Consider the following 19690-nt stretch of genomic DNA (forward strand, 5'->3'; position numbering starts at 1 on the left):
TAAACTTTTAATTACTATCATTAGTCAAAGATCAGTAATCATAAGAGTTTGAATAAGGTCAACGCTATAAACACAATATATAAATATATATAAAATATATATTTATATCACGGTGTATATGCAACATCCACTACACTTGGACATGTACATGCCATGTAAAAGAAAACTTACTGACCGAAACTCTGGGATTCTTGACTGTAATGCAGGGTGTTGTTGCCCTCAATGCTCCACTCACTCCATGATAGTATTTGAAGCAGATCCTGGTTTCAGCTACAAGGGACATAAAGAGGGGAAACCCAGAATACTTCTTTCAAGTTTTCCTTGGAGGTATCTCTTTACAGCTTCATAAGTCATAAGTTGAATGATGTGTATAATTTTGGTTTATTTATATATTATATGGAGTTTCCCATTAGTAATTATGATTTTTGGTCCTGTTTATGGGCACTCATCTCATAAATATATTTCTGACAAAACTTGAAGGCAAGCTGACAACCCTCCTCAAATTGACAGCCTTTGTTTCAGGCTATAGCTACTGCTTAATTAGTAGCCTTTTGGGCAAGGCAAGTTTATTATTAAAGCACCTTCCATACACTCCAGAAACAGAACAAATAAAGTACAGTAATACTAAATCAGTGAAAAAAATTAGCAAAATAATATACTGACCTTCCAGAAAGTAAGGCCCTGGCTCAAGCCTCCAGACAATCTGGCCACACTGTGTTCCATTCACTCCTCGGTTCTTGCAGTCCCACATGTTTGATGGACATGTTTCATCTAATGACATAAGGAAGGAGTCAGTGTTTTAGTTTCCATACTGACCAGTGTAGTTAAGCTAATGTTGTTTAAATCAAACAGTCACTGGTTTAAACATAATGACTAATGTTGTATTAAGTGTTTCCAGAGCTTCTGGACAGTTAGGTAAAGGCATAAGCTGTAGTGGAGTATAGACCAAATAAAGAGATGAAAGTTTTGAATAAAAAACTTCTCTAACAAGGATTTTCGTTTTACAACAGAACTCAACATTCCACAGGATTGTATGTGTGTGCGCAGACCCGCTTTGAAAAACACACAAGAACTCACTTAAAAGCCTACATCAAAGATGGAGCGGGACACTTTCCAGCGACACTACCCCTCACCCCCTTTGGATGAAAGATAACAAACCCACTTTTATGATGCTTTTAAGAAACAGGAACCTCAAACAAAGTGGGGGAGTTATAATCCGTTTATGACGAGTGGCACCTAAGTGTCTCTCCTTATCTCCTGCAGAAATCAACAGATGGCTAGCAGGGGTGACCTCGGTTTGAACCCCCGTTAACTCATCCGCACCGGACGAACAACATGGATCAACAGCGACCCCAAATGGACACTGGCGAAACTACGCCTCTCCCGAGGTCGCCTAAACAATAACGAAAATAAATCAAACTCTGATTAATATGTATACACAATATGTACGAATGTCATTCTATTGCCTTCAGATGAACATCTATCAACCAATGAAGTGATGTGTATTACTGTTGTCAATCATGAAAGAAATTTCTGTCTCTAAACTAAAGGAAACTAATTAATATTTTAACATTGTAAATGGGACATAAACACGACGTACCCAAGATAAAATCTTATGTAAATGTTTGATATTAATAATCCAGGACACTCATTGTGATATGTTACTAACATGTATTGGAAATTTCGATACGCGAAATTTCTATCTTATTACTGTTTGAATTTCTGATCCAACCTTCCCCCTCTTCTCTTTCGGGAAACAAGTCACGTGAGCCTCGGACCTGGATCCAATCAAAGGAAGGACACCTCCCAATAGGGCGTGACCGCGCTACCTTTGAAAAGAGGATGCCGGCTCATTTCTCTTATCTTCAAATTTTCAACTCTTACACTCTTACGCTTCCGCCCTGAACGCTCTCTCTAACTCTTAACTTCGTTTCTGCTCTGAACGCCTTTACGCGTTCTCTTTGTTTTATTTCTTCAAGCTCCAACCTCTCCAAGCGAGACGTTTTCTCCTCTCCACGCCGACAAACAAAGACTTTTGAAGGACCTCACTAAGCTCCCAGGAGACGTCTTGAGTTGCCTAATTAAGTCCCTTTATAAATTTATACGTAATCAAACCTCAGTTAGCAACATTTTTGTCACAAGCCGTAGTGCCTAGCTTATCTTTAAAGTCGAATCGGCTTCCCCTGCGTTGATGCCGTGAGATTGCAAGATTATGCTATGTTAATTAAATATCCTTCTTCTTTGTTAATAAAAACTTTCATTATTTGAAATTACAGTGTGTACAGTCTTTTCGTTAAGGGTCTGAAAATCCTGAAGATCTCACTTAGCTTGACTATTATTCATTCTCAAACTAATTATTAAAGTTTTATTAACGATTATTAACGATAAGAGTTTGAATAATGTCAACGCTATAAACACAATATATAAATATATATACTATATATATTTATATATATATCACGGTGTATATCAACATACAACATACACTACAAAGCAATCAACAAAGCACATGGTAATAAACAAATATATAATATTAAACCAGAAAACTTGCTAAATAATTTATGTTAGATCATTATATCTGTAAAAATATAAATGTAAGCTGCCACTTCCCAGAGAACAAGAGCAAATTTAACCATCTAATGTTTTTTAGAATTTAATTAAGTGTAGTATTCATTTATTCCATCCGGATTACTCCGTCTAAAGAGTATATACTGTAGATTTGTAATTAGCTGTAAATCATATAAAACAGTAATATTATATAAAGATGGTTATATCATTATTGTTATTATTTTCAGTGAGGCGATTAAAAAGGTGACAAATACACATGCTAAGAACTTAAAAAAGTTTAAGTGCCATGAAAAAATCCTGCAATATTTGCAATACACTTTTCTACAGTTTTTTAGAACATACTGCCATACTGCTTCAATCCCAATGACGATGGCCATTTTTAGATTAAGAATAAGAATATATATAAGAATATAAACATAAGACCAAAGGGTTATTACAAAACTATAAATAATGCTTCAGCAACAGGAAGTTAATAAACATTGTATGTTATATTTTCCAGTCACAATCAGTGTAAACAATTCTGACTCTACAAATTGTGATAAATCTTCGTTTAAAATATATTTTTTAATTATGCACAAAATGGGTGGAAATAATCTTAAAATATTCTTTAAAAGTTTAATACCTGTGCTCTTAATAATGGGGAGCTGTATATATTTTTTTTCCAAAAGTCTTTCTGAAAACCTTTGTAGAATACACAGTGAACTTTTCTAAACAAACCCCTGCTGTGTCAGCTAGACAGATAAAACTAGGCTGTCTACAAACACTCAGCAATGGTGTGATTCAGAAATGACTTTAGAAGTGCAGAAAGTACTTGCAAGACCTATTTAACTGACAGAGCATAACGGTACTGTGTCAGCAGCATGCAGGTGGTATTTTCGTCTGTTCAAACTATTTACAGTAAGACAGTAAACTGTACACTCCCACGAGGGACTCCATTTTGAGCTGAATATAACAATGCAGCCTTGACTAATACAATGTGGTTTAGATAGATAACTCTTTGTATTCTCACATTACATTAAAATGTTTATAAAGAGTACATAAAAGAAATACTGTCTGAGCCCTAAAAGAATTTTCTGGAAGATATTTTTCTCAATCAGTATTTAAATGTGAAAATCCCTATCCCATGATACTAGATCATATGCATGAAACAAAAATACATACCTATGATATTACCACGCAACAAGTTTTTTTTTTCAAATATAAAAACAGTGATTAGTGAAACTGGTCCTGCTTATGTTCAATAATATGTCAAGTAATGCATTTGCTACTATACCTATATATACTATATATACATCTATTTTAGAAGCAGAGAGAATTTACAATATCTTAGGTTCATCCAACAAGCTACATTTTGTCACTTTCAAATGAAAAAAAATATCTCAGTTTCTGTTGATTTTTAGTTTACTACATCTTTTGAACACAATAGCTCTCCTTCACATTGTGTGAAAATTGAAAAATGATTACTTGGAATATTACTTTAAAATATATAAACTCTTTTTACATTGACTTCCTTTGAGAATTAAGGTTTTTCCTTTTCCTATAAATGTACTATTTTGGAGATACATGTTTTTCTTTGGACAGCAACAGTCCTGCAAAAGAATAGTGTGGCTTTGCAAATTACAGTGGCTTGCACGAACCCCCTTTTAATGAGAAGTTAAGAGGCAGATTACGTTGATGCCATCATTGAATGTCTGCTTAGCTGTTGAAATGTAGAACACCCCAGGGAGGGAACCCTTGTGAAGGTAATGAAGTACTGAGGCCTCCTGGTCGATAGCTTGAGGCAAGGTGCCCAGATGGATCGTTTTTTACCTGCTCTCACATTTTTGCACATTGTTAGACATTGGGATCTGAGTGTTAAAGGTCAAGAAAGGTGAAGGGTCTAATAAAGGCACTCTGGAAACCTATTGCATTTCCTATATATTTTTTGTAAAACAAAACATAAAATAATACACACAACTAGCAAAATAGCAGGTAATCACACATTACAAAAGAAAAACCAATAAGTAACTAATAGTATATACTTTTTAAAATATAAGCTGAATTTCAATTTCGATTATCACTTGCCCTTGCTCACTTGCACTGACCATTCATTAGTGCAATATCACAAAAGACGCCACTCAGAGCACAAGGGGAGAAGGGGGCAATGAGGAGTGGGTTTTTCAGTGGGACAGGTCTACACTGTCTTATCAACAAAAAGATTTCACAATCACTGAGCATCAGTGTTTCCTCTCTCTCTCTCTCTCTCTCTCTCTCTCTCTCTCTATATATATATATATATATATATATATATATATATATATATGTAAACACAGGCTTTCAGAGGTTGATTTGAAATAAATACCAAATAAATAAATAAATAAAATAAAATAAATAAATATATAAATACTTTTTTTTTACATTATTACATTATATTAGGGATCATGGTGCCCAGGGTGGACAAGCCTTAAAGCCCTCTCGGTTATGGCATTCTACTAAAGGCAATCTTAATCTGGTTAGTGTCCTCACCTCTATTTTCAACTCTCTCCATTGCCCTCCATTTGCTACCTATTTGTGTTTACCAGATAACAGCATATTGATCTGTCTGTCACATAGGTGTGAAACAAATTACCCCCTCCAGTCTTCTCTACAGGACTGCTTTATTTCAGCAAAGTTGAAGGGCTTTAGAGCATTTAGAGTTGTCCAATTCAAGTCCTATCACAATATCTCAATAGGGTTCAAGTGAGGGCATTTTGAACTGCCAGCTCAAAATTTTAGTTCAGTTTCTATTGAAACATTTAAATATGAACACTGCTATTGTGCTCATTAGATTGAATTGCTGTATAATCTTAACACATTTAAGCTTCAGATAATGGAGTGATGACTACATTCTGTTGCAGGGCTCATGATTCTGTCAATTAATGCAAGTTATGAGATCCTGAACTGGAAAGTATCCCCACTCTGTCACACTATCACCACCACATTTCACTATTAGAATAATGTTTTTATAGTGGAATACTGTGTTATATTTGCGCTAGATGTAACAGAACCACAGTAACACTTTGGACACAAATGGACAAATATGAGATGAGCCTTTATGTGTTTCCTGGTTAGTAGACGTTTTTAACCACAGAAGTAGTTAGCAGACGTCTTTGCCCACTCTTTTTCTAATGGTGCATTCTTGGCATTAATAAAAATTTTATCTGAGATTAGGCCTGGGCCTGTAGCACATCTGGCTTCTTTGATGAGCCATTGTGATTTTTTCTCTGTTTCCCAGAAGATTTCCAAACATATATAATTCAATAACTATCTTTCTTATCTCTTACAGAATTTCTTTTTATTTCTTTTTTGTGTTATAGCGGACATTGGCAGTATTTGGCTAGAACAGACCCTCCATTTAGGGGATGGGATGTTCAAGAGACCTTGGGGTAAATGTAAACAGGGCTGTTTAACAGAAGGACATACACACTGCGTGAGTGCTGGAACAGCTCCTGGCAAGTTGCTGCCCTGAGCAAGAATCCATTTTGCCAATGCCAGGAACCCATGCTGCTTTGTACATTCAACATTTGGACTACTACATCATAGAAAATTCATAATCATGAATATAAAGCATTAGCTGGAATTATCTTGCAGCATCCTGAACTATGACTGAAAGGCTTAAGAATCCATCCATCTATTGTCCACCACTTATCTGGGTCCAGGTCACAGGGGAAGCAGTCTGAGCAAAAATAAATCCGGACCTCCCTTTCCCTAGCCACTTCTTCCAGCACCTCACCAGGAAGGCACCCAGGAAGCATCCGGGCAAGATGCCCGATCTAGCTCAACTGACTCCTATCGACATGAAGGAGCAGCGGCTCCACTCTGAGTCTCTCACTGATGTCCGAACTCCTAACCCTATCTCTAAGGGAGAGTCCAGACCCTTGTAGCGGAGATCTCATTCTTTCAGTCATTGCCCAATACACAAAACAAGACCACATGATCTGCAGAAAGCAGACATGGGATCCTTAAACCACCAACCGGACACATTCTGCCACTTGGTTATGCAGAGACATTCTGTCCATTAAAGTTATAAACAGAGCCAGTGACAATGGACAGCCCTGACGGAGTCCAAATTTCTGCCAGCCATACGAACCAGACTCCTGTTCAATTTATATAAGAACTGAATGAGGTTCAACTATCAGCCAGACGCTCTTCTCCAGTACCCCTGCATCGACCTTACTGGGGAGGCTGAGGAGTGTGATCCCCCTATAGTTGGAACACACCCTTCAATCTCGTGTCTTAAAAAGGGAACCAACACCCCTGTCTGCCAGTCTAGACTCACTGCCCCAGATGTCCATGCAATCTTGCAAAGATGTGTCAGCCAGGACAGCCCTACAAGAGCCTTGAGGAACTCAGGGTGGACCTCATCCAACCCCAGGGCCCTACCGCCAAGGTGTTTTCTATTTCAGCCACCTCAGCCCAGGTGATAGACATGTAGGTGGGATTGAGAAGATCCTTGAAGTACTCCTTTCACTGCATAATGACGCCCCCAGTTGAGGTAAACAACTCTCCACCCACACCATAAACAGTGTTGGTGGTAAATTGCTTTCCCCTCCTGAGTTGCCTGACTGTTTGCCAGAATCTTCTCTGAGCCAACTGAAAGTTGTTTTCCATGTCCTCACTGAACTCCTCCCACACCCAAGTTTTACCTCGACAACAGCCGAAGTCGCAATCCGTTTGACACTTCAGGACCCCTTGGTACCCATCAGCTGCCTCCAGAGTCCCTTGAGCCAGCCAGGCTTGATAGGACTCTTTCTTTAGCTTGACAGCCTCCCTCACCCAGAGTGTCCACCACCAAGTTCAGGGATTGCCAACACGACAGGCACCAACAACCTTGCGGACACAGCTCCAGTTAGCTGCCTTAACAATGTTGAAATCCAATAACTGAACAAAACGTGGGTTCAGATCAGTGGGGCCGTTTCCTCCCAAGAAGGCCAGGTTCTCTGAACTGCTGTTCGGTGCATAAGAACAAACAACAGTCAGCTCCCTTTCTGCTGGGCAACTCCAGAGTGAAAGAGCATCCAGCCCCTCTTGAGGAGATCAGTTCCAGAGCCAATACTGTGTGTCGAGGTGAGCCCGAATATATCTAGCCTCTGTACCTCTCAACCTAATGCAACAGCTCATACTCTTTTGCCACCAGAGAGGCAATGATGTATCAAGTTGAGAAATGTGAATTTTAATGTACTGGAACCAAAAACTTCAATCAATACTTTTGGGATGAGATGGATTGGTGTTAGTCATCCATAATTATTGCTACCTACAAAATGTGCATATAATGTGCAGTGTCTTTAATTAACATAATAGATTTGCTAATAATTTAAGCAAATTTTATTCCAGTATGTCACATCTATCTCACAGCTTATACCCTATGGACAGTAAAAAAATTCCCAGGATTCCACAGGAAGTCACATGGTGCTGATGGACAGCTCCCACACCAAGAAGAGCCAACACTGGTGCTGTCCCTTACTGGTAAATTTATTATTTTCGGGTGTGTTCATGCTTATTCAAACCATGTGTCCACACAGACTGCACAGTATTGGCTTGTGTTTTCAGAGATTTACTGAGCAGTTTTTCTTGTGTTTACTTATATGTGTATTGACCCTTAGCTTTGTATTTTATTTACTCTTTTGGATTGTTCCTGGGACTAGTTTGTCTTTGTATTTCACACCTGGTTATGTGTTATCTCTGCTTGTGTGTTTTGGGCTCTCGACCTGCATTTGCTTGTGTTTTTTTACCTGCTTTCACACTTTTAAAATAATCAACTTGTCTTCCTTGTTATGAAAATAGCTCTTAATAGTCTAAATAGTGATTAATTTTTGGACTGACAAATTGGGAAGACTACATTTGTTTTCTTTTGTGGGACTTTGTTCTTGGCAAACATGCGCTGTGAGTTTAATAACTTTTTCCTCTATTCAAGAATTCTTGTCTGGACCTAGTTGCTTATTACCTGTTAGCTTTTGTTGGCTTTAATTACTGGCTGCAAATGTAGTTTCTGTTTGGCCCTATGTGTGAATTGAGGGCTCAGCACTCAGTTGACTAATAAATTGGCAAAGAGTGACTTAAGGCCTTTGGAATATAACCACCAGTAACCTTTCTAGGTTTAAGTCAGTTCTTAGAAATAAACAAAAGCTCAAGCAGCTGTGTGTCAGAGCACTTTGATGGACACTCTTCCCTTAATAGTTACCATTACTCCTTCGAGAACCATAAAGGCGAGCCAAAAAGTCATTTAAGGAATAGCTAACAACAGCTTAAAAGCTCTTATAAATGTTCATAAAAATTCCGGACCGTTCTACTTTATCCTGTCAGCAATTAGCGTGTATTGTTCTAGCTGATTAAAATGCTTTTCAGGGAAATATGAATATGAGATGTTTTTATGAAATGCCTAATTATGAAAAAAGGGTCTAGTTCAAACCTTACAATGTCAGCAAAAAACAAAGTGTCCACCTCTAAAGCAGGCAAAAAACAGTCAAAAAACTCCTACCTATGTGGTAGAGCCCGATCCAGTCAGTAGCGTCCACCTCCTCCTTGATGTCCCAGGAGATGACCAGGTTCTGCCCGCGGCCTAGAGTGAACTCCAGAGTAGAGGCCGTAAGGGAAGAGCGACTCTGGGAGCTGACCAAGTCCGTATCACTTGTGGCTCTGGAGAGGGCCTGTACAGAGCCGGTGACAGCTGAGTCCATCGAGCCCCGTTCTGAAAGGCTCCGCAGGTTCTCCGGGCTCAGTGTGTGACGCATGTTAGGGCTGCGTCTCCGCCCGGCCTCCCGATTGGCCAGGAGCTCCCGCCCCTGTGGCGCCATGCTTGGCGCCTGATGGGAGCGGGGCCTGGATGGGAGGACCGCTGTGGCTAGAGAGGGGCGAATGGTGGCTGCTAGTGGGAACGAAGCAAGGGGAATGGGGGTCTTTCAGCGACAGTTATGGAAGGGAGTATTGAGAAACTAGACTTGCATTCAGGCAAACATCTAGAAGATTCCTGTGCTGAGTTGTTTTTGTTTTACAAGGTCTTAACTGTCACTCAGGTGCTACCCTCAAGTGTATATCTTCATTTAGATTTATATAGGGAGCTCGTAATTCTCTTACTGAGTTTTTTTTTTACTCATTTAAGGTTCACAGTTCAATCCTACGACCATCATTGTATATTTGAATGATCGTCTACATGTTTTGTGCCTTGGTAAACAAAAATGAAATTGTACAGTATCTTTTTACTGACAGCATACCTAGCTCTTCTAAGATTTGAACCTGTAGCTCACCTCACTTACTACTAGTTTACTTAATTGGAAGAAAATGACAGGTTATTTTGTAGTGATCTTGGGTGACAAACCCAGAAGCTTAACCTCATTTGGCACTCTGATGTGTGGGTACTTGGATAAGCTGAGATTGCAGCCTTTGGTTAATCAACACATTCAATCCAAAGTCAGTGCTGCAGTTTCATGAATGCGGTCTGACAGGCCTCAGAGAGAGCACTGCCTGGAAGTGCAGAGAAAATTCTGGAAAGGCTTGTGACTCTGTAATCCAAAATCATGGTTCTCTGTGCTTCAGCTCACAGAACCTGAGAAAGGAGGGACAGAGTGAGAAAATAAGGCAGGAGTGGGAGAGTTAGAGGACAGAAAAGGAAAGAGAGACAGAAAGAAACGTCAGTACTTTTGCTCCTTTTACATGCACAGCAAGAGCACCCAAATGGCTTCGCGTGGAACCGTGGAATCCCTGAACAAGCAGCCTTCATTAGTCATTAGTCTTCAGCCTTGCCCTCTAAAGTCAGGCAATTCAGCCTACATCCTACTCTGTAGCTAAGCATACTAACCTCACTCTTGGGAAGAAAACTGTCCAACAAGGCTTTTTTAGCATGCAGAACAGCAATTCTACAATAGCGCAAGGTTTTAACAACTGTGACTTTGAGGAGACACTAAAGCAGGAGCAACTCAAGTGTATGAAAATAAGCAGTAGAATTCATTTAAAGGGTTTTAATATGCAATTTTCCTTTATTCTCAATTTTTCTTATTTAAGGATACTGGGTTTCATGAACAGCATATACACGTATCTGTGTTGCATCCTTGTTTTTGTATGATTAATACCATATTAATTAGATGAAAAAAAAATTATATGTACATTAAAATACACTAAATTATCAATTGGTATTGGAAACACTACCCTGTATCTACACACACTGTCCATTTTATAAGTTGCACATACCATAAAGGAGCACTTTGTAGTTCTACAGTTATTGTAGACCACATTTCCCTCTGCATACTTTCTTATCCCCATTTCACCCTGCTCTTCAATGGTCACAACCCCTGAGTACAACAGCATAGCAGGTATTATTTAGGTGGTGGATCATTCTCTGCATTGTAGTGACACTGATGTCCGGGTGTTGCGCTGGTACAAGTGGATGAGACACAGAAGTGCTGCTCGAGCTTTAAACTCTGTGCCCAGTCACTCTACACTCTGCTAGGCACAACTATATCATTGGTCCACTTAGGGCTTTAAAAACACTCACAGCCCTGCTGTATCTGATCCACTTGTACCAGCACAACACACACTAACATATCACCAACACATCAGTGTCACTGCTGAACAGCCAAGAGTGTCCTCTGTCCACTGATGAAGGAATAGAGAATGTCCAACACAAACTGTGCAGCAAAAGATGAGCTACTGTCTCTGACTTTACATCTGCATGATCTATCTGTGGTGGTCCTGACCATTGAAGGGCAGGGTGCAATAGGGATAAAAAGTATGCAGAAAACAGGGTGATGTCTCTTTGTAATTGCAGAACTACAAAGTGCTCCTGTATGGTCAGTGGAGCTGATAAAATGGACAGTGCAGATACAAAGATACAAATACCTAGTAATATAGAAATAAATAGGCATATTCAGATTTTAGAATAGCAGACATTTATGGTTAAAAGCAATACATATGTCCTAGAGAGCAAGTAGTTACTAGCCAACAGGTGGAACAAGCAATGCCTAAACAAGGTTTAAATTCCTTCAACATTGTATCTCTTTAAAGGTGTTTCACACATGAACAGCTTCATTCATTCATTATCTGTAACTGCTTATCCAATTCAGGGTCGTGGTGGGTCCAGAGCCTACCTGGAATCATTGGGCACAAGGCGGGAATACACCCTGGAGGGGGCGCCAGTCCTTCACAGGGCAACACAGACACACTCACATTCACACTCACATCTACGGACACTTTTGAGTCGCCAATCCACCTACCAACGTGTGTTTTTTGACTGTGGGAGAAAACCGGAGCACCCGGAGGATACCCACGCGGACACGGGGAGAACACACCAACTCCTCACAGACAGTCACCCGGAGCGGGAATCAAACCCACAACCTCCAGGTCCCTGGAGCTGTGTGACTCTGACACTACCTGCTGCGCCACCGTGCCACCCACATGAACAGCTTTCAGTTGGCACAGTTTGGCCATTTTATACCCACTAAACCTGGCAATAAACAGATGACCTGAATGAAGGGTGCATGAGCAAAGAAATCCCAAAATTGTGCTAGCCCTTTATGAACTGAACTAAGGAACCAATGTAGTACTGTTGTCCCTGTCTTTTGGACTATGCTTGTAGCAGATGATTAGAATTATTACAGAATGATAGCATTTTACATCTGCGTGAATGGATGTAAGTGCAATGAGCTGTGACTTCTTGCATGTGTGTTACCTGACCTTTGCCAATCAATTAAGCAGTGAATGGAGTCTGATGGGCAGTGTGTGAGAGTGGGTGCACTGTTGTTGATGTCAATAAGGAAGTCCCTGCTGTGCTTCAGTGGAGGTCACTGCAGTACTCTGCTGCCTGACAGAACGGGCACCTTGGGGAGCTGGCACAGAAAATGGCACTAGGAATTTCTGTCTCTCTCACTGTCTTTATCTCTCTCTCTCTCTCTCTCTCTCACACACACACACACACACACAGAGTTTGGTTTTATACAATGTCAGGAAAGGGGTGAACATACATAGACTATAATGCACAAGACATATGATTATTACATACATCATAGATTGATTCACAATTCTGTATCCAGTCATAATACTATAAAAACTGTTAATGTTAGACTAATTTAGACTATCAATGCCATTATGATAAAAGTGTACATATAGTCCCCTTTGCAGCAAAAAGGAAGGTTGTCATCACACAATCTAACATTCAGCAATACAAAGTGTGTATTCAAAAGTTAGAAGACAACTTTTGAGCAATCTGTATCAACTTTAACAGAAAGGGCTGTTTAACATTTGAAAATTAACTGTTAATAGTTAGTTGTTAATTAACAAGCTAGCAATGTAAGGTTCGCCATGAAGTCTAGAACAGATAGAATTTGCCTCATAATGGTATTTCAAAATAATAAAGTCTCAGCTTTAAAATCAGCCTTGTCCATAATTTTTCAAGCTTGATGCTGCAGTTTACATTTATGCTGACCACTTTCCTTGCACCTCGAAGTCATCTAACAAACATCTCTTGAGATAATACAGGTATGTAACAGCCCTGAAAATGGTATTGGGGATTCCCTCAAGAGGGAACATTAAAAGGAATTCAATGTTGGCATATTAGAGAGACTTCTATAGGCAACTGGATATTACTGTTCAACTCTGTCGAGCATTTGCCATCCTGTAACCACTCAACATTATTTTCCTACTGTTTAACTATCCTGTAACCATTCTTAGCACTACTATCATACAATTCTGTATTCACTTTTAGCACTACAATTTTGCTGTCCTGTAACCATTAGCATTACTATCATGCTATAGCAATCCATAGCACTATAATCTTACTATTATACTTTGCTGAAACGGCTATTAGGACTGCTATTATATCATCTACTAGGCTGTAACCACCCTCAGCTTGACTACACAACTATCCCACTCTCATATAACCACTATTAACACCATTATCCTACCATCCTATCATTCTACCATCCTTTAATCAATACTAGCACAAATATTTTTTTAAATTATCCATACATATTATTAACACTGCTGTCCTATGTATCCACTCTTATCACTATTACCCTACCATCCTGTAACTATTCTTGGTATCTTATCTTACTTTGCTAAAATAGAATTTGGAGTCCTTACCTACACGAATAATGGACAGGGACCTCTATGACTGAAGCACAAAGAGTAGTTTTGTAAGGAATACTTTAAGTATTATTGTAATTTTATTATATGTAAGACTACAGCAAAGCCTCCTTATCTGTGGATTTGCTTTTAACAATTTATCGTGCCTTACCACAGTTAAAAAATATTAGATCAAATATCTTCTAAACATTGTGATGTACTAATCTCCCACCATTCTCTTTGTCCAGGGTACCAACACTGTACATTATTCCCCCAACTGTATCTGTGTTCAGACCAACAGTATACCAACAGTAACCTGATACTGTATTATTCAAATAACTGAAATTATTTAAAGGAACATTAGGCCGTATTTCTATCTTAAAATTACAGCTTCAAAATCTTTGTGATGTTTTACTGACCTGTAAAAAGGACAGCAGAGTCCATGTCATTGTTACCTCAGGTTCAGCACTGCAGAAACTACACTATGTTTATTTTAGAGGTGGGTAGGATACCACCACCTCCTCCCCAGTGATTACAGTGCAGTGCTGTAAAAATGAATTACACTATGGGGTGCCCCTGGAGAAAAAACATTAAAACTTACCTAGTGTTCCTTTAAGATGCCTTAAATAATTTTATTGGAAACATTATCATAGGCATTTACAGAATAAAAATATATATTACAATATGAGTTATATATAGTATAATATAGTTTTACTGCAGCCAACCTGATTTACATCAGCACTCTGTGGCAAGGTTACTTAAATTCTACAGAAGCACAGCTCCATATTCCACCTTTAATTCATTAATTTACTGCAAACGCCTCATCTTCTTAAGGGCTACAACTGGAATCATTGGGTGTAAAGCAGAATCACACTCTGGACAGGGTGCCAGTCCATCACAGGGCATACACTCACGTAATCACATATACACTCCCCCTATGGATAATTTCGCACAGCCAACTGACCTACCAATGTGTGTTTTTGGATGCATAGTCTCTAATGCCATTATGTGATGGGGTTGCACTATTAGGTATTTAGTTTAAAAAATAATCAAACCTGACAGGACTGTCAAAGAAGGTGGGGCAGATATACATTATTAATTACAGCTGTAACATTTTCATTATTTAGTACAGGATATGCATTATGTAATACTCCACATTACACAACTGAAATCTGTGATGGTGTGTCCTGGTAAAAAGACACAGGAATGCAAATGCTTAAGTGACACTGGTCACATTACACTTATTTTGTTTTAAATTTCTTAATTAAAATTTATTAAACATGTCTTTTTAACAGTTGTAGTGCATTTTATACTTACATATAGGGAGAAAAATATGCAGATTGTGTCCCTGATGAGGACCAAACGTGCCAATTTTTAATTTTAATATTTATGCAAATTTGTAAATGTGTGCATTTATTTATTATATATATATAGGTATTTTTGTTGTTTTATTAAACAATATTTTTATAGTTTTATTATTTTTTCATTTATATGTATTCATTTAATTATTTATTCATTTATTTCTATAACTATATCATTTTTGCATTCATTTATCTCCGAATTCATTTTTTTCCATTTTCCTTGCTCTTGTATGATAATAAGGGGGCTGTCCAACAATTATGTCACAGAGTCTAAACATTGTTAGTGGTTGATCAATGCCCGATGTCGTAGATCCACTGTACATGTCTTGCTCCATCAGCGATATTTGGCAGTATAATAATGGCGGCCTTGATATACACATAGCACAACTCGATAGAACACTGGGACTGACTGGAGATGCGAGAGATAAATCTTTCTCTATGCAGGTGGTCTGCTCCAGGGATGTAGCTGCAGGAGACCCAGCTCTCCCTACGCAGTCTCTCTGCTCCCAAAGACGGGGCAGCCAAAGACACAGCTCCCACTGCAAGACACCTCTGCTCTGAGAGATGGAGCAGCACAGTTAGTCTGCCCAGCAGTTCACACACATCAGAATGAGCTACAAATGTGCAGAAAGTGCTGCCAAAGACACGTTTGCTTCCTTTCACATTGAATTTATAAATTTTTTTGAACTCACATAATTGAAGATCACATAATTGATTGAGACATTTGTGTTCTAGGATACTTCAATTAGAATCAATTACACTGTTCTGGACTTGAGCCTGAACATGAAAAACACATCCCCTTCATTAGCATATATTGAGGAGGAAATACAGAAATAAATACATGAAAAAATAATAAATAAATGAATAAGTAAATCAAACAAGTTACAAATATTAATACAGAAAATAATTCAATTTTAAAAATAGTAGATAGAAAACAAATACATTTTTAAAATAGTAAACAATACCAAAAAAATATATATACAAACATATATAATTTATATATTATATAAATAATATTATATAAAACATATATAAATATGAGAAATAAATAAATGCACAAAATTAATAAATATGCACAAATATACAAGTTATAAATTATATCTAAATATAATTTATATATTTTTTGTTTTTAAATTCTTCATTTCCTTTTTCTCTCTTTAATTCCACTTTCTTTCTTTTTAATTTGGCAGGTTTGGTCAACCATACTGATACAGCTGCACATCTAATTCATCACACTTGGAATTAGAATTAGAGAGGCATTTGTCACCAAGAATTAGCTAATCATCCAAAATCAGTACCAGACCTAACTAATGTTCTCATTGCTGAATGCTATCAAATCCAGCAAGTGCCTCTTAGTTACCTTCAGTTCAGAAAAAAAAAAAACGTTCAAAGCAGGTATCCACATATGTTTATCCAAACAGTTTACATGTACAAAATATTTTGCCATAATAGAATGGGACTCTCTGGAGCAGCTGAACATTAGCCAGAGCTCATCTTAACCAATAGCAATCATGGGCTATAAAGTCCTCCCAGCACTGAACGGTGGAGCAATGGAACTGCATTCCCTGGACTGATGGCGCACCTTCCTCTGAAATGAGTTGGAGTGGCGGTTGTGATGTATAAATCATCATCCACTTGACCTCAATAACAGTATCATAGCCATCAAATTATGACAGCAAAGTCTTCTTAGAAGAATGAAGCTTTTTACCACAGGTAAGAGCTTACAAACATCCGAGAGATGGCCTGGATTTCAGAGGGAACACTGGGAGAGCATTTGTCTACAAACCACACATAAGCCATAGTTGTTTTTATAGACAATGTATGCAACTTATGAAAATATAGGATATAATGCAATTCTTATGGCAAACGTTACTGCACTATATATATATATATATATATATATATATATATATATATATGGGCAATAAGAAATACTCCAGCTCTGGATTTATGTATCTAATTACAAACCACTGCATTCCTTTCCCAAAGTCCCTGCATATTATTTGCTTAGTTAAAAAAATGATCCCTTCCATTTATTTTGATTTTAAATAAGACAGGCTACTGTGTTAGGCTACATACGTGCACATTTTCAATTAAGTATATTTGAGTAAGAAGCAGACTGTAGCTCTTCCATTTTGCAGTCATTTCCTCCTTAAGTATATTCATTCATTCATTCATTATCACTAACCGCTTATGCAGTTCAGGGTCACTGTGGGTCCAGAGCCTACCTGGAATCATTGGGCGCAAGGCAGGAATACACCCTGGAGGGCGCTCCTTAAGTATAGATAAGCACAAATAATTCAATGTTACACACCTATGGAGCAGGAATAGAGCAACATTCTCAGCTCTCTTCTGGGGTCTCTCCACTGTTGATACTATTTCTCAGCTGTGCCTGAACAGACAACATAGGAAGAGGGCTCTTGAGCAAATTTAGACTTAGTTTTAAGTCATATTAGTCATATTTACCAAGCCAGAGCATGGTAATCTTTGGTAAAACAAACACCGGAACTTTTTCCAGGCAGAGAGCTAGCAATTGATGATGAAATATTCTCTCAATTTCATAAAAGTTCATGAACACCAACTTTAAGAGTTTAATCTATCTAAAGTCAAATTTGAATGTGATGTTGAGAACACTACAATTTTCCACAATGCATCGCATTTTAGTAAACATTGTAGTACACATTCAAAACTTGTAGTACACAAGTTGAACGTGGACCAGGATTATATTGCAAGTTTCTTAGTTGCTAATTAATGGACAGTGGAAGTGTCATTCACTATTTAATTTAGGTGTGAACTAAACAGTGCCTCACTAAATAGAGAGATAAGGAAGTCATTTTGGTCACAGCCCTTGTTTTTTCATATCTGGCTAATGACTGTTGTTAAAAACATAAATGGCCAAGCTGCTGTTAAATCAACAACTTAGGAGTTTTCACTCAAAAAATATCAAATTAAAATATCCACATTTTATATGAACAATTTTTAAAGCAACAATTTTAGGTCTAACTGACTGATAGAGCCCATAACGGACAGCGACAATAATCAAAACAATGGCGCATGCGCATTAGGAGTTTTGCTTAACGGCCAGCTTTTTTCCGTAGTGACTGCTGTTAACCGTCACGCAGGCGCGCGGGGTGTTCTCACACGGCTGCTTCGCGCCAACCGAATGTCAGTCACGCGTGTAACTGGACGCTACTGAGTTTCAGTAGGGAATTCCCTCCAATTCAGCCATATAACATCATGCTGTTCACCTCACAGCTCTGTGTTGCTTTACAGAAAACTCATGCCTCTTTTTGTGATACGGAGTTAAGGAATTATGTAATTATAAACCTGTTTGTCTTTCCTAAAAATCTTCTAAAAAATCCCCCTCAAAATGTGCTTAGTCACAGGAGGAACGTGCCAATTCCGCGCAACTCCTTCTGTAATGCTGTTTATAATAAGACTGTGTTGTGTAACGTCTCTTACCTTGTGGCGCGGATTCGTGAGATCCGTGTAAATTACCAGAAAAAAGAAAAAAAATTGCAAAAGACAAATTCCTTAATGAAAATCCTGCGATGTTTTAGATAATACGGAAGGCGTTTTTCGGCCTGTCTCCAGGCGCCAGGTCCGGCTGCGTGAGGGCAGGGCAGGTGTGGGGTGTTTTTGCCCCGCTGCTGGATCTTGTGTGCGGCTCTGCGTTTCAGACGAGCCCCGGTTCTCTCCGTTGAATATTAATGTGTGTGTGTGCGCGCGGTGTGTAGTGACTGTGTTTGTGTGTGTGTGTGCAGTCGCAGAGTGAGGAGAGGAGCTCGTGAAGTAAGCAGCTGTGCTGGTGAGATGGAGGAGCATCAGTTATGCTGCTGCTGCTGGTGTGTGTGAGTGTGTGTGTGTGTGAGAGAGAGAGAGAGAGAGAGAGAGAGAGATTCTGCAGTGTGGGGATCTGTGCATTCATGAGTTGGCATCCTGCAGGGAAAGGAGTAGGAGTGTTAATCTGTAGATGTGTGCGTGAGTAGCTATGTATGTATGTATGAGCCGTGTGTTTGGTTGTGTATGCATGGACCTGTGAGTATCTATGCGTATCTGTGGATGCATGCATGTGTGAGCTGTGTTCTGTAACTGTAAATCAGTGAAACTGTGAGCTGTGTCTGTGCATGTTGAGTCCAGTGTGTAGTTGTCCTGTCAATAAATGACAAAGAATAAAATACAAGTATTTTAATAACCATTGCTCATGACACAGCTGCAACAGATTTGATTCCAGAATATTCTTCACTAAATACATAATTACACCTATAAAAAAAATACCGTATATATTTCTACCACATACAATCACAAAGATGTGGAAATCTGTATTCATCAAGAACATTTTTAATTCAAATGTAAATAACTAATGATTGTAGAAATGCATCAATGTAGAAACTCATTGCATATAAACTAACAACCAATCATTAATTGGTTTTACATTTTTTCCTATGACAGTATTAGGATATCACAAACATTTACAGCATTGAAAGCAAATACATACTGTGCACAGTAATATTACCTGAGCCAATCACTATTTTCAGAGTTACATTGTCATGCAAATACAAAGGAAAATTCAAGATGGTCGTACTCATTTGTAGTGCTGTTTTTTCTTGTTCTTAGTGTTTACATGAAAACATTGGACTTTGTGTGAAGATTCCACAATGTTTTAAATTAAACTAAACATGTGGACATAA

The 19690-nt window shown here is 38.4% G+C and overlaps 1 protein-coding gene and 1 long non-coding RNA gene across 2 annotated transcripts in view; both read right to left on the reverse strand.

The window, feature by feature from the left end:
• hecw2a (HECT, C2 and WW domain containing E3 ubiquitin protein ligase 2a) overlaps nt 1-9929 on the reverse strand; it is a 61188-nt gene extending 51259 nt beyond the window's left edge. The window contains exons 1-3 of the mRNA XM_066686642.1: nt 9065-9929; nt 664-771; nt 176-270 (exon numbers count right to left, since the gene is read on the reverse strand). Coding sequence (XP_066542739.1) covers nt 176-270; nt 664-771; nt 9065-9380 — 519 coding nt within the window. The 5' untranslated portion in view covers nt 9381-9929. The remainder of the gene's footprint in view (nt 1-175; nt 271-663; nt 772-9064) is intronic.
• A 6530-nt stretch (nt 9930-16459) lies between these two features.
• Nucleotides 16460-18796, reverse strand: LOC136710812 (uncharacterized). The gene is made up of 3 exons (XR_010804665.1): nt 18462-18796; nt 17314-17391; nt 16460-16777 (listed from the first exon to the last, which is right to left on the reverse strand). It is a non-coding gene; the product is annotated as an uncharacterized lncRNA (long non-coding RNA).
• Between the last annotated feature and the right edge of the window lie 894 nt (nt 18797-19690).

Source organism: Hoplias malabaricus, chromosome 12 (assembly GCF_029633855.1).
Source record: "Hoplias malabaricus isolate fHopMal1 chromosome 12, fHopMal1.hap1, whole genome shotgun sequence".
Classification (NCBI taxonomy): Eukaryota; Metazoa; Chordata; class Actinopteri; order Characiformes; family Erythrinidae; genus Hoplias; species Hoplias malabaricus.